The 15,343-nt window shown below is 46.2% G+C and overlaps 1 protein-coding gene across 1 annotated transcript in view; it reads right to left on the bottom strand.

Moving 5' to 3' along the window:
- Window positions 1-278: 278 nt before the first annotated feature.
- The window catches only part of ARFGEF1 (ARF guanine nucleotide exchange factor 1), a 961,498-nt gene continuing 946,433 nt past the window's right edge, over window positions 279-15,343 (bottom strand). Inside the window, exons 38-39 of the mRNA XM_069220293.1 lie at window positions 2,242-2,359; window positions 279-1,728 (exon numbers count right to left, since the gene is read on the bottom strand). Coding sequence (XP_069076394.1) covers window positions 1,564-1,728; window positions 2,242-2,359 — 283 coding nt within the window. The 3' untranslated portion in view covers window positions 279-1,563. The remainder of the gene's footprint in view (window positions 1,729-2,241; window positions 2,360-15,343) is intronic.

Raw genomic sequence — 15,343 nt, forward strand, 5'->3', positions numbered from 1 at the left:
CACAACCATTCAATAAATTAATTTAAAGTGTAAATAAATGATAATCAGGTTAGGCATCGAACCTCTGCAATTCCTAAATGTAAGGTCAAACATCGCCTTAAAATTTACATTTTAACAATGACAAGAAAGGCATGGAATGGTAAGGATAAAAATATTTGTGGTAAAGGAATTCCAGGATTACAGCTATGTGGTGTATATGACATACTTGACATTCCACCCACTCAAATGCTGGGTGCACAAAAGCATCAGTAGTAGATAGAACTTGATTGCACTGAGGAAAGAATTCAAAAACTTTATTGACCTATAACCTGATTAGAATATGTCCGATGAGAACCAATATTGTACAGAAAGTTGTACAGAATTTTACATAGAAAACTTTACATGTCTGTACCATATACATTGTCTGCAAAAATTTCTACATCCACTGAAATACAGAATGCTTGACAAGCTTGTTTTCTTTGTTACCATCGGTATGGATATATGTTCAATTAATTTAATCGTCCTCGGGCAAACAAAGCCAAGCAAGATCCCTTACTTAATTTAATTAACATCAAAATTCTGTACAGAGTGAAATCTACACCAACCAATAAGGAACGGTCCGAGGCAGCAGAGAAAACTAAATTGTCTGCAGTGATTCAAGTTTCGAGTACTTGATGGATTGTTTTTCAATTACTCATCGAATTCTTAAAATCCCTAAAACGTGCATCACAGCATGTGTTTTGCATTGTTGTACTTCCTTTCTTGTGTCAGCAACGCTAAAATTCTGGATTATACGATGCCCTCAGAATGGAAGAAAACTAAAGGCCTTTCAAACTCCTCCCCTCAAAATATTTCTTTAGTGCAATGTTCAAATAAAATGTATTGGGTCGCCAGCAAATCAATAAGAAAATACAGAAATAAAATTAAACAGTGCAGCAAGAATTACATAGTGTTTAAGGTTTTATATTACAGATCTGCATCTCTGTACATATTTTCACAGAAGGATGGTTACCGATATCTCAGACGTTCTGAGTGTGCAAAAAGTTCCTGAATAAAAATAACCGAAGTAGTCGCTAGATATTTTTTTTGTTGCAAATAACAATATATTTATCAATTTTTCCACAATAAACATGTCGGCCTTCGGAATACAGTTGTCCTTAGTTGTACATCTTACAAAAGTTCCAATAGTAGCATATGTTTCGATCTTTGGGTAGAGTCTCCTCCTCAGCCAGCCATAGAACAAAAATTGGTTTACTGTTGAGTAGAACAGTATGAACCCTAGAGCCTACCTGGAGGCTTTGGCTGGGTTCTAATCTGCCTCTGTACCATGCTGTGCAATGAGCATGGTGAGAAAGCACAGGAATGAGAGTCCATCAGCAGGCAACAGAGAGAGGCTGGAGTGTTGCAAGGTGGAGTGGTCAAAGAGTCTGTGCCGTACCTTAAACTTGAGATACAGGCCACCTGGCAAAGAAACTGCGAAGAGTAATGAACTTATTAGGGGCTAAACCAGAACGAAAAGCTCCGCTTTAGGTGGTCTCAGAGGTTCCCATCTCCTTCGACTACAGTAATTGTGACAGGCTGATGCTACTGCTCGTTGGTGGCAAGCTCTTGGTCTGGTAGCTGAGAGATCTGGAAAACACCACCAATGCGCAGGAAAAACCTCCGAAGAACTGCCCGTAGTTCAGGAATCAAGTCAAACTGCATAATTTCACACAATAGAGGATAGTAGAAAGATGCATGGGCTTTAAACTGCAAGAGAAAAGAAAGTCAGAACAAGTTAAGTATTATTTGGAAGTGATAAGCTACCAGTACTATGGAAGGACAGCAAACACATTTTAGATATCTAGACAGAGCTATCGGTATGCACTGTACATACTAATATTTTATTGTTGGCTCACTGTATACCAATACAAACAAGCACACAAACCATCTGTCACCTGGGTAAAACAAGCATGAAATCCATCTCACTCATCTTAATTGGCACGCCAAGAAGATCGAGATTTGTTATCTAATAGTGTCCGTACCATGCATACTAGTGCCTGACAGATGCAAGAAGACCTTTGCACAGGGGCAGGGAATTAAGACAAAATGCTCAGTAGAAACAACCACTGTGCTCGATGGGATATTCTGATCCATGTGCCCAGAACTATTTAGAAAGAAAAAAGTATTCTGGACCATGCAGCACTTCAAGAATACGGCTAGCGATAAAGTAATGAAAATAAACAAATATACATTTTACAAGAATGTAAACTCTAAGCTTACCCTATCATCACTTATCTTCAGAATCTTTGTCAGGAATAACAGTAAGAGGTTAGTCCAAGCTTCTCTGTGACTTTCTGATGTGAGTGTCAAGAAGTAACTAAGAGCTTCACTGCACACACTGTAAGGTAATGGAAAATAATTCATTCAGCAGGAGACATTCAAACACAAACTAAGTAAATTACTGACTAGATCAATTAACAATCAAGTTACTTACCTTCTGTAGCGAATTATCTGAAAGAGACATATTCTAGTTGCAGATTCCTTACCATAGAATTTCCCCCAGGCGTCAATCTGGATCAGGATAATTTTCTCGAGCAGTACCACTGCGTGGTCAGGTGGCATCAGTCAGCTCTGCATCCGTCGTCATGCTTGCTGGATATGACGCTGCGGGAACTATATAGGCGCCACCCCGGTACACTGATGTCAGTTTCTTTTCACGGCTTTCCACTCCAGAAGCGCAGAGCCATTAAGAACACTGACCATTGGTGCGTCAGAACTAGGGCCCTGAAAGGGAAGTCCCTGCCCCTAGAAATCAGTTAGCAGTTCGGTGAGGATGGGTCGATCTGTAAGTAATCTGCAACTAAAATGTCTCTACCAGATAATTTGCTACCGAAGGTAAATAACTTTTTCATTTGATACGGACTTCTAGTTGCAGATTCCTTATCTTAGAATAGATACCCAAGCAATACCATCCCCGGAGATGGGTCTGTGAATGAAGTTCATACTAGGAAGTCCTGCAGGACTGAACAGAAAAAGTTCCCGTCCCTACAGACCTGACTGTCCAGGCAGTAGTGTTTGGTGAACGTGTGCAATGACGCCCACCTTTATGCCTGGCAGATGTCCAGGACTGGAACTCTGCATTTTAACGCAGTTGGTGCAGCTGTTGCTCTAGTGGAGTGAGCACACAAACCCTATGGAGGTTGCTTCTTAGCCAATGCGTAGCACATTTTAATGCAGAGAACGTCCTATTTGGAGAGGGTGCTCGTCTGCACTGCCTAAGCTTTCTTCGCACCCACATAACCCACAAAGAGTTGATCACCCACCTGGAGCTCTTTGGTATGATCAAGGTAGAACCCCAACGCTCTTCTTGGGTCCAGGTGGTGGAGCCTCTCCTCTTCCTTAGAAGGATGTGTGGGCGCGTAAAATATAGGCAAGGTGATAGATTGGCCTACATGAAAGGGAGTGACCACCTTTGGCAAAAAGGAAGCCCTGGTATGAAGCACCACCTTGTCAGGATGGATGGAAATGAAGGGTGGCATTGAGTAAAGGGCCTGCAGCTCACTCACCCTGAGGGCAGAAGTGATGGCCACAAGGAAGGCGGTTTTTAGAGTGAGAAGCCTGAGCAGACAGCTATGAAGTGGCTCAGAAGGAGCACACATCAAAGTAAGAACTAGGTTTAAATCCCATTGGGGCATTATGAGCAGGGAAGGAGGAAACATATTGATAAGACCCTTGATGAATCTACCAACAATAGGGGATTTAAACAAGGAGTGTTGGTCAGCTAATCTCAGGAAAGCAGAGATAGCAGACGGGTAACCCCTGAGTGTGCCCAAAGCAGAGTCCTGCTGGTCTAGAGAAAGAATAAACAAGAGGACCTCAGATAGAGGGTCAACAGACTTGTCTGTGCACCATGCCACAAATTTGTTCCAACAGGCCTATACCTTTTTGGTAGCGGGACGCCTGGCTGCCAAGATAACGTTACAGACTTGGTGAGGAAGGTCAAAAGCTGTCAACTGCTGCTGCTCAATCTCCATGCAAGAAGGCGGAGACTGGACAGATGCCAGTGAAAAATCATCCCCTGTTGCTGCGACAGAAGATTCTCCTGAAGGGACAGTCTGATCAGAGGATCAATGGCCATGCTCAATAGCTCGGGATACCAGACTCCTTCGTGCCCGGTCTGGCGCCACAAAAATGAATTTGTCCCTGATGGGGACGCATCACAATAGGAAAGTTTGGACGCTGCAGTGGGAGTGGCGATGGACTGGGCAGGCCGCTGGCCCCGTGAACCACAAGGATGTTGGATCCCCTGTCCCCAGCCACGCAGAGGCTGGGAAGCATGCGTGGCACAGTGGCTGGAGGGAAAGGGACATGGTTGGATACCCCCCTTTCATAGCCACGAACGGGGCAAAAAGCAGACTGAGGGGGGCAAGGGGAAGCTCCGAGGCCCAAAGACCTGGACGTAGCCCAGGAATCCTCAAACCAAGCATGGCACCTCAAGGCCAAGGTCAGTGCAACCGAACTACCTAGTGAGTTAATTGTATCCAGTCCACATCGTATTGTGAACTTCGCTGCGTCTCTCCCATCAGCAACATCTTGGGAGAGTATGGCCCGGGTCTCCTCCGGGACCAGTGGCAGCACATGAGCAACTGTGTCCCATAAAGTATTGGCGTAATGGTCCAAGAGGCATGCAGACTGGAGGAATAAAACATCTTCTTCCTAAGCTGATCCAGTCTTTTTGATTGCCTTCTAGGGGGAGTGGGGGGGAAGAGTATGGTATCAATGCCAACAGCGGGCATCGGTCGCGTCAGGAGTGTCGACGTCTGAACCGTTGTCGGGGAAGGTCAAGGTGGCACTGCTGCATAGGCTCTCATTATCCTAATGAACCTGCTGAATTTGGGCAGCAGAATCACCTGAATTGTGTTGCACTGAGTACAATCCCACACCACATGACAACTGTTGGCCTAATCTGGGTTTTACGGCTAACCAGCAGCGCCTCATCTCTGCCCAAGAGCAGGGATGATTATTGCAACTGGATGCATGAGAGAAATGACTCCTCAGGGAAATCGTGGTCGATCAGATCTCATCCTTTTCTCTCAGTTATATTAGTCTCAAACACCCATAGACAAACAGAGGCAGAGAATGGTTCAATAAGGTTTATTGAATTAGCTCCATCCTAGATAAAAAGGCATGAATTTCAATAACTCAGATGATAAAACACGCTAGAAGCAAAATGGTGACAAGAAGAGTGAAACACAGTAAAACGTCCCACCATACTGTCACTATATATAACATATGTGGTTCCTACCTAAGCTATGTTAGAGCACAGCATGAAAACCTAATTCGCCCTTCAGGTTCCCCCCCTGGGAAGACATCATCCCCCATACCTGAGCAAGGAAGCCTGTTGTCTAGAAAGACACCATCCCCATGTGAACCAGGGGTCCGGTAGTGAGAAGGCATTGTGCCTGCGGTTGTGGTCATCTGGCTGGAAACTCCCTCTAATGTGTATGGGACAGAGAAGTGCTTTGATAATAAAATGGCTGATGGTCTGAGAAAATGTCCCCACAAAAGGAAGTGTATGTTTATGTGAATATTAGAGACACAGCATACCACTTTGTTGGCAACTCTATCTGGCTGCAGCCTTGAGGAAAGCACAAAGTGAAAAGAATGTCTTGCTAAAAAACGCAATGCTTTCCTAGGCGAAAGAACAACTAGATAAAGAGAATAAAGCAGCACCGCATATGTGGCCTTTGCTAGTATAATAAAATTAAACTGAATAAAACGTAACTGGGCTAAAGTGCACAGGCGGCAGGCCTAGTTGTTAAAATAACATGTCTAAAAAACATTACTAAAAATGGCTATGCATCAGCACAACCAAAGTCAGTTCGAATCCGGAAGTGGATCCCTGGGTGCCCTCTGGAGCAGAGGCAAAAAGTGATTGTAGGGGGTAGCTCTTCTTTGGATCTGAACGGATGCTGGCGTGGAAGAAAAAGAACTGATTTCAGCACACCAGAGTGGCACCTATATAGGTCTTGCAACATATATCCAGTGAGCACGATGCTGAGGACAAACGAACAGCCGACTAACGCCATCTTTCGGTGCGCAGGGGTACTACTCAAGAAACTTTCTGCATCCAGACTGACGCCTGGGAGAAATTCTAAAGTAAGGAAACTGCAACTAGAAGTCATTTCATATACTTTCCTTAAAAAAGCAAGGTTTCATTTGATTCACTGAAAAATGTTTGGTCCCTGAACATCAATAGATAATTTCAACATATCAATGAACCCTTATTTAGCTATAGAACAAGTTACTTACCTTTGGTAATGCTCTTACTGGCGGATACCTTACTGCAGATTCCTCACCTTGTGTTTTCCCCAGGTGTTAGCTGGATCAAGAAAACTCACAAGGGGTGCTCCTGCATGCCCTTAGGTAGTGCTATGCGACTGTGTCAACATAATTTCACACCAGAATGACAAGCAGAGCTGCATATGAGTCCCAACCATGCCCACTGACATCAGTTTCTTTCATGGCGCATCCAAGCCCTCAGACATGCAGTCCATCAGCAAACTGGAAGAACCCATGTGAAGATTGCCTTTTTAGATTCCACAGACCAAGGAGGTGGGAGGGTGGTGCGGTATCTATGGTTAGAGTATCCATCAGAAGGAGTGTTACCAAATGTAAGTTGTTCTTCTGATGGATACCTCTAACTGCACATACCTCACCTTGTAAATAGACACAAAAGTAACACCTTCCAAAAGGTTTGGTCTGTGGAATGACAACAACTAACAAGTCCTGCAGAACCAAACGGGCAAATTGTCTACTGCAAAAGAGTTGACTGGCAAGGCAGTAATGCTCCGTCAATGTGTGCACTGATGCCCACATGGCTGTCTGACTGATATATAGGACATCTTATTGTGCTTAAACCCTTGGGAAACTGGGCATAAATAATTATCGTGCAACAACGGTGGTCATTGCTATCATTTAGGACAAATTAATGAATCAGGAGGCTAAGTGAACTCATGCAATAAATGATTTAGTATGGTAACACAAATATCTTCATGAACATATTAGACCACCCAGCTTGTTCATAAAACAAAGAGAAGAGTTTTATCTCTTTTAACTATTTTACCGATCCAGCATGGTCTGTCATCAAACTTCACAACAGTGCACAGCGTCCCCAGTGAAAAAACAAAATCAATTACAAAAATAAAGAAATACAGAAAATGCTTGTGTGTTTGAAACAAACTGTCGAAGCTATTGTCAAATTAGTTCACTGGTTGCCCACTTGTTTCTTCGTTAGTCATCAATGTCGACAATGTTTCACCCCTGTCCCAGATACAAGGATCTCATAAGGACTAAAGGAATATAGGGACATCAGACAATCCCATGTTCAACAGTGTGGATAGAGTGGCCGAAAAATACATACAGTGAAAATGAAAAAATATACTCACTCAGCTGTGACTGATTCTCACAATGGGCAAGGGACTAGTCGTGACTAATAGATGTGGTTTCTCAAACCGAATGGACGGCCAGGAAAGCTCTAACAAATAGAATCCTCCAACACACCTCCCGACAGTGCACTAGCATGGGGCTTCACTTTCTATTGAGGATTCAGGGGCTTCTGAATTTGAATTTGGAGGATTGGCTCAGAGTGCAAAACAATGCCCTGTTGCTGCAATAGCAGACTCTCCAGGAGGGATTCCTAATGGAGATGAGGAACCGTGCAGGTCAATTTATTGAGACTGCATTTTGAAACTGACTGCCTTACGTTTAGAGGAACCTTATTCAGACTTATACATAGTAGAATACCGATTAGGAGTTAAACTGGTGATCTTTCAGGTGACTGTACAATTTGGCTTTGTTTTCATCACTGAGTCCTGATGATGGTCTCATGGACTTATTTGTCTAAGGAGACCAAAACGTCAATGCATTATCTTAAACAACATTTAGTGAAACTTCATTGATAAGTTTGGATTTTTCTACCAATTAGGAATGGACTATTGCTAGAAAATGCGTATTTTATTAGGTGGATATACCATTCCCCACTGACCACTTGGAAAGCAAAATAATTTGTTGGTCTGTTCAGTTAGAGTCTGCAGTGTTATTCAAAACTTTGTATGGGTGACCCTGATTGTATGGTGCAAATGTAATATAGTGGGTTTTGTTACAAAGAAAGAAAGAGAAAAGTGGAAAACAAGTAAAAATCTTTTCTGTAAAAAAGAAAAATGTTGTGTTGGTATGCCTCATTAGTTTTTGTGATTTCATTTATATAGTTGGATTACTATACCAACAAAATCAGAAGTATATCACATGATACGGATCCTCCAGGAGGGTCAGCTTGATCAGAGGACATATCCTTCAGACCCGGAGTTCTGGATACATGCTTTCTGAGCCCAATCCAGAGTCACTAGGATGACCTGGGCCTGGACTGTCCTGATCTTCTTGAGAACTCTGGGCAGGAGTGGTATCAGAAAAAAGCATACAAGAATCCTTGAGGCAGAACATGTCCCCGAGCTAGAGACGCTTTGGAAACTCCAACGAGCAAAAGTGCTGACATTGGACATTCTTGGTGGTGGGAAACAGATCGAGCTAAGGTTTGCTTCATTCATGCAAGAGACCTTACACCACCCCTCGGTGTAGTTGGTATTCGTGATCCACTAGGCATTGACAGTTAAGCTCCTTCGCCCTGGCTTTCAACGATTCTGCTGGATGATTCACCACAAAATTATTTGGCGGTCTAGCCATTTCTGGAGGCACAAAGCCTTCTGGCACATGGCCCTTGACCTAAGTCACCCTGCATATTACAGTATCATACAGTGGTGGTGTAGTCAATGGGCACCTGTAATAGCCTCCCTCTGATGGACAGAAGAAGGCTTTCAACGTCAAGCAGATAGCCCTCACCTCCAGAAGGTTGATGTTGAGCCCGGACTCTTGTCGGAGACTAGAGGCCTTTGACCTCCACCTTTCCCAAATGGCCGCTCCAAACCTGAAGCAATGCATCAGTCACCACTGTCAGCTCTAGGTGGGGGAAGGAAAAGGGGTCTACTGCAAACCCAATCGAGGCCCAGAAACCTTCACTGCAGACCTTGTGCAGTCTCCTACAAAATATTAACGTGGTCCGAGAGATTCCTTTGATGCTGGCCCCACTGGGACTTCAGATTCCACTGCAGATCCCAAATACGCCACCTGCCGTGCTCAAACAGCAAGATGAAGGAGGTCGTCAGTCCCAGCAGCAAGAGTCAACCTCACTGACATCCAGGACTGAGGCTGAAAGCCTGAATGTTCTGGACTCTCTTTCATGGTAGAAAGACATGAAACCAAACCATATTCAGAATGACTCTTAATGAAGGGATGCAACTGAAAAGGAGTCAGGTATGACTTCAGCACATTGATAGTGAACCCCAGAAATGACAGAAGGTTCACCATAGTCTGGAGGTGCCTGACAATCACCTGGAGCAAGCCTGCCTACAACAGAGAGTCACTGATATAGGGCAAGACTGGTATCCCTGACCTCCAACGGTGCACTGGCACCACCATCACTTCCCTTAACACCAGATGGGTGCTGGTGAGACCAAAGGGGAGCACAGCAAGAAAATGTTCCTGTCCCACTATGAACTACAGGTAGCGCCACTGGGCCAACAGGACTGGTATATGGAAACATGCATCCTGCAGGTCCACCATCCAGTCTCCAGGTTCGAAGGCAGTCACGATCTGGGCTAGGGTGAGCATTTTGAATTTCTCCTTTCAAAGCAAAGGCTTTGAGAGTGGGCAGGTCTAATACTGGACAAAGGCCTCCATCCTTCTTGGGCACCAGAAAATAGCAGGCTCAAAATCCAAGTTCTACTTCTGCCGTTGGCTCTCTCTCAATAGTCACTTTGGCTATAAAGGCATGCACTTCCTGCTGCAAAATGGAAGATGGTCCTCTGTCAGTCACTGGGTGGACGATCCAAGGTGTGGCGGGTAAGAGGAAAGGGAAGTGTGTATCCTTAGCAGATGATCTGCAAAACCCACCTGTCAGAGGTGAGTGCCTGCCAACCCAGGTAGAATCAGTGGCTGTGCTCTTCGAAAGGTATCTTAATGCACCTTTGTAGATGGGGCTAAAGGGGGACAGTGGGCATCTTGGCTTTGAGCGCAAAACTGATGGGTTTCCTGTGGTGGTTGGGCAGGCTGGCATTATGGGGTGCGCCTTGGCCAAAATCACAAAAGGAACGGTAGAACTGCTGCGGTTGGTGAAGTGGGGCAGAGAGACCCAGGAAGTGAGCCCCAGCTCTGCGCTCCTCAAACTGCTCAAAAGCAGAGTCAGCCTTGTCCCTGAATAGGGGAGTCCCACCAAATACCATGTGCATCAGAGAGGGCTTACCATCGCTGGCCAGTGTAGCGCAGCTACGCATGGAGGCAAATGGCAACACTGGTGCCAACAGCATGCCCAATGGAATCAGTGGTGTCCAAGCCACAAGAAATTGTAAACTAGGTCGCATCACTACCATTTTGAATCAGCTGAGACAAAGTGTATGGGAGTAATGATCCAATAAGCAGCTGGTGTAATCGGAACAAAGGGCCAGGTTGGTGGAAGAGAAGATCAATTTTCTGAACATTTCCACTATCTTAAAACCCCTATCAAGAAGAGTGGATAGAAATGTATTGGGGTTTGGAAACAATTGTGGGTGCCGGCTGAGAAAGGAAAGCCCAGCCGCCAGAAGCAGGGTGATGGCACCTGGCAACCCGACAATTGAATGGCAGCCGGAACAAGTGTTGGAAAGTGCCCCTTTTGGCATGGTTATCCCACAACTTTTGCCTTATACTGATGCTAACTTGACTCAGTGTGTGTTTGGATCCTATTAACCAGGCCCCAGCACCAGTGTTCTTTCCCTAAACTGTACCATTGCTTCCACAATTGGCACACCCCTGACACACAGATAAGTTTCATGTAAAAGGTACCAGTGGTACCAGGGGCTCTGTGGCCAGGGAGGGTCCCTAAGGGCTGCAGCATGTATTATGCCACCCTAAGAGACCCCTCACCAATGCACACTGCCACTGCAGGTTGTGTGTTTTGGTGGGGAGAAAATACAAAATCGACATGACACTCCCCTCAGAGTGCCTCCCAGGGTGCCATTTCCACAAACCACTGCCTGTGGCATAGGTAAGTCACTCCTCTAGCAGGCCTTACAGCCCTAAGGCAGGGTGCACTATACATGTGAGGGCATACCTGCATGAGCAATAGGCCCCTACAGTGTATAAGTCCATTCTTAGTCACTGGAAGTGCAGTGTGGCCATATTAAGTAAATGGGCTGTGAGTTTGTCATTATGAACTCCACAGCTCCATGATGGCTCCACTGAAGACTGCGAAGTATGGTATCAAAATTCCCAGCATGCCACTAACAGACACGTTTCTGAGCTTATGGAGTGTGAGCCTTGCTCTGGGTGGAGGTGCTTCACAACTCCCCCTGTAGGAACATCAACACTTGGCGGTGAGCCTCAAAGGCTCAGGACTCCTGTCACAGTGCCCCAGGGCACTCCACCTAGTGGAGATGCCCCACCACCCCCCCCGACCAAGCTCCACTTTGGCAGCAGGTCTGGCAGGAAAATTAGGTAAAACAAAGAGGAGTGACCTCTGCAACTAGAACCACCCACAAGGTGTCCAGAGCTCAGTGTTTCTTGCAGAATCCTCCATCTTGTTTTGGAGGAGAGGGACCAATAGGGATAGGAATGTGCCCCCTAACCAAAGGGAGTTGGCACAGGAAGGGTGTAGCCACCCTCAGGGACAGCAGCCATTGGCAACTGCCCTCTGACCCTTATAACGCCCCTAAATCTAGTATTTAGAGGACCCCGAACCTTGCTCACAAGACTCCGGGTGACCTCAAGAAAGAAGAAAGAAAAAGGACTGAAGAGTCGACCTCAGTTGTGAAAGCTTCAGATGACAACTGACTTGGACCCAGACCTACCGGCCTGTCTGCAGCTTCAAGACTCCTTCTACAAAAAGGTGACACAGCCTGCAGGACCAGCAACCTCTACAAACCTCCAGAGGACTGCCTGTCCAGCAGAGGACCAAGAATTCCTGAGAACAGCGGCCCTGTCTAGAAGAAATCCTTCTAAAGGACTCCAGGACTGCCCCAGATCCGCGAGCCCTGCCCACTCTGCACTCTACGCCCACGGCCTGTGTCCTGGTGGCCCACAGGTCCAGAGAAGGTCCCCAGGCGATTTCAACCTCAAGTCCACCCTGCTATGACCCCTCCTGGCTAACACAATGACACCTTCAGCCTAAATCCTGAGGACCCCCATGACCACAACCGGATCTGACAAAGATTTCTGATGCCCAAGGGTACCCCTGCACCCACAGCCCCCTGGCCTTAGGGAAGCCGACCGACGGTCCAGCAATGTCCAGCAGGCACTTCTCCTACTTGTCCATCCTTTAGTTTTCCGGAACCGACCCCCTGGACCCAGCCTGCAGCATCTGTGCGACCCCAGGGGGTTCCCCCATAGAAAAGCAATGGGCGCCTGACACTGTTTGCACCCTGAACCCGGCCGCCCCTATGCCGCTGAAGGTGTATGTTTGGTACTGACCTGTGGCCCTTTGGTGCTCATCTAAACACCCCAGGTGCAGGTACTTACCTGCAATTTGTTTTTGTCCGAGTGCCCCCAGTCCTAATAGGATTCCATTGAAAACCCGATGCCAAATTTGACCTCTGCACCAGGCTGGCCCTTTGTTGCTGGTGTTGCACTTTTGGGGTCAACTTGAACTTTGACCTGTGGACATCATAACCCCCGAAGACTGGGATCCTAAGCCGAGTACTTACATGTTAACAGTGCTAACACTTTTCCTCCCCAAGGACTGCAGTGGTTCCTATGAGAAAGTGCACAAAGTGTCAACTTTTAAAATGGAAGTGTTGCTTACTTGTAAACTGTTTTATTTGCAAAGCCTAAACAGAGTACATTTAATACATATGCTTGATACCTACTTACAACTGTACTTACCTGCAACAATGATCTTTTAGGTTCTAGTAATAAAGAACAAGTTACTTACCTTCGGTAACAAATTATCTGGTAGAGACTCCATCTAGCTGCAGATTCCTTACCTTAGAATTCCCTGGCGTCAGCTTTGAATCTGGAATTTATCTGCTGAGCAGTACCCTGCGTGCACCATCGGGCTGGGTCGTTCGGATCCGCGTGCGTTGTCCGGCTCCGTGTGGCATAGTCAGCGTCGTTGTAGTCATCTGTGACGTCGCAGTTGTCTATATAGACGCCACCTCGGCACACGTACGTCAGTTCTTTTTTCACAACTTCCCACGCCAGAAGCACAGAGTCATGGAAGAACCAAAACAAGAACCAAAACTATTTTTGTTTTATATATATATATATATATATATATATATATATATATATATATATATATATATATCCGCAGAGCGGGGAGGCTTGGGTGGGTGTAAGGAATCTGCAGCTAGATACAGTCTCTACCAGATAATTTGTTACTGAAGGTAAGTAACTTGTTCATCTGATAGAGACTTCTAGCTGCTGATCCCTTACCTTAGAATAGATACCCAAGCTATAGCTCCTGGTGGTGGGTCTTGAGGATATATTTCACACCAGGAAGTCCTGCAGGACCTATCGGGCAAAATGCCCCTCACTCCTCACCTGGCTATCCAGGCAGTAGTCTCTCTCAAACGTGTGCAAAGAAGCCCACGTTGCTGCTTGGCAGATGTCAAGTACCGGCATGCCACGAGCTAACGCAGTGGTAGCAGCTTTTCCTCCAGTAGAGTGAGCCCTCAAGCCCTCTGGAGGATGCTTCTTGGCCAAAGCATAGCAAATCTTTATACAGAGAACGACCCAGTGCAAAATGAATCGTCTCTGTACTGTCCGACCCTTCTTTGCGCCAACGTACCCCACAAAGAGTTGATTGTCCACCCAGAACTCTTTTGTACAGTCAAGGTAGAACGATAACGCTCTTTTTGGGTCCAGCCGATGGAGACGCTCCTCTCACTTAGAAGGATGAGGTGGCGCAAACTAGGTGGGCAGGGTGATATTTTGACCAAGATGGAAAGGGGTCCCACCTCAGGGAGGAAAGAGGCACGAGTTCTGAGGACAAATTTATCAGGATATATCCTGAGATACAGCAGTTTCGATGATAAAGCCTGCAGCTCACTCACTCTCCTGGCAGATGTAATTGCCACCAAAAGGCTGTTTTGATAGTGAACAGCCGGAGAAGACAGTTATGTAAAGGCTCAAAGGGAGCACACATTAGGAAAGTAAAAACAAGATTAAGATCCCACTGGGGCATGACAAAAGGCACATGTGAAAACATATGCACCAGCCCTTTTAAAACTTTTTGTATGATGGAAGACTTGAACAAAGATGGTTGGTCGGGCAAGCGTAGAAAAGCAGATAAGGCAGTAAGATACGGAACAAGATAGAGGATCAATAGACCTCTCTGTACAATATAACAAAACATTTCCACCGGCAGGCGTAAATCAACTTAGTAGCGGGACGCCTGGCTGCCAGAACGACATCACAAACTTCGGAAGGGAGATCATAAACCATCAACTGTTGCCGCTCAACCTCCACGCATGAAGCTGCAAGGTTGACAGGTTCGGGTGAAGAATCTTCCTCTGCTGGTGTGAAAGAAGATCCTCCTGAAAAGGCAACCTGATTGGAGGTCTGATGCTCATTTTGAGAAGCTCTGGATACCAGTCTCTCCGTGCCCAATCCGGAGCCACTAGGATTACTTGGGCCCAGTCATTCTTGATTTTCTTAAGAACTCTAGGCAGAAGTGGTATGGGCAGAAAGGCGTACAGGAGGCCTGAACTCCACTCGCGACGAAAAGCGTCGCCTAGCGATAGCCCCCCCTTGGAAACTCCAAGGCACGAAACTGCTGACACTGCACATTCTCTAAGGAGGCGAACAGATCTCCCCACTGCTGAAAGAGTCCTTGTGCCACCTCAGGATGGAGATACCATTTGTGATCGGCTAAGCATCGTCGGCCGAGTTTGTCCGCCCTGGCATTCAGAGAACCTGCCAGGTGTTGAACCACCAGGGTTATGTCCTGCTGTTCCAGCCATGTCCAGAGACGCAGAGCCTCTTGACAAAGTGTCCACGACCCCAACCTGCCCAGCTTGTTGCAGTACCACATTGTGGTGGTGTTGTTCGTGAACACCTGCACTACCTTCCCTTCCACAACAGGAAAAAAATGCCTTTAATGCCAGTCGGATCGCCCGAAGCTCCAACGAGTTAATATAGAGCCCTGATTCTGCTGGAGACTAGGGACCCCTGATTTCCACCTCTCCCAAATGGCCGCCCCATCCCAGAAGTGACACATCTGTCACTGCTGTGAGATCTGGTTGGGGAAGGGAGAGGAGTCTGCCTTTGACCCAATCGCAGTTCACTAACCACC

Source organism: Pleurodeles waltl, chromosome 2_2 (genome assembly GCF_031143425.1).
Source record: "Pleurodeles waltl isolate 20211129_DDA chromosome 2_2, aPleWal1.hap1.20221129, whole genome shotgun sequence".
Taxonomy (NCBI): domain Eukaryota; kingdom Metazoa; phylum Chordata; class Amphibia; order Caudata; family Salamandridae; genus Pleurodeles; species Pleurodeles waltl.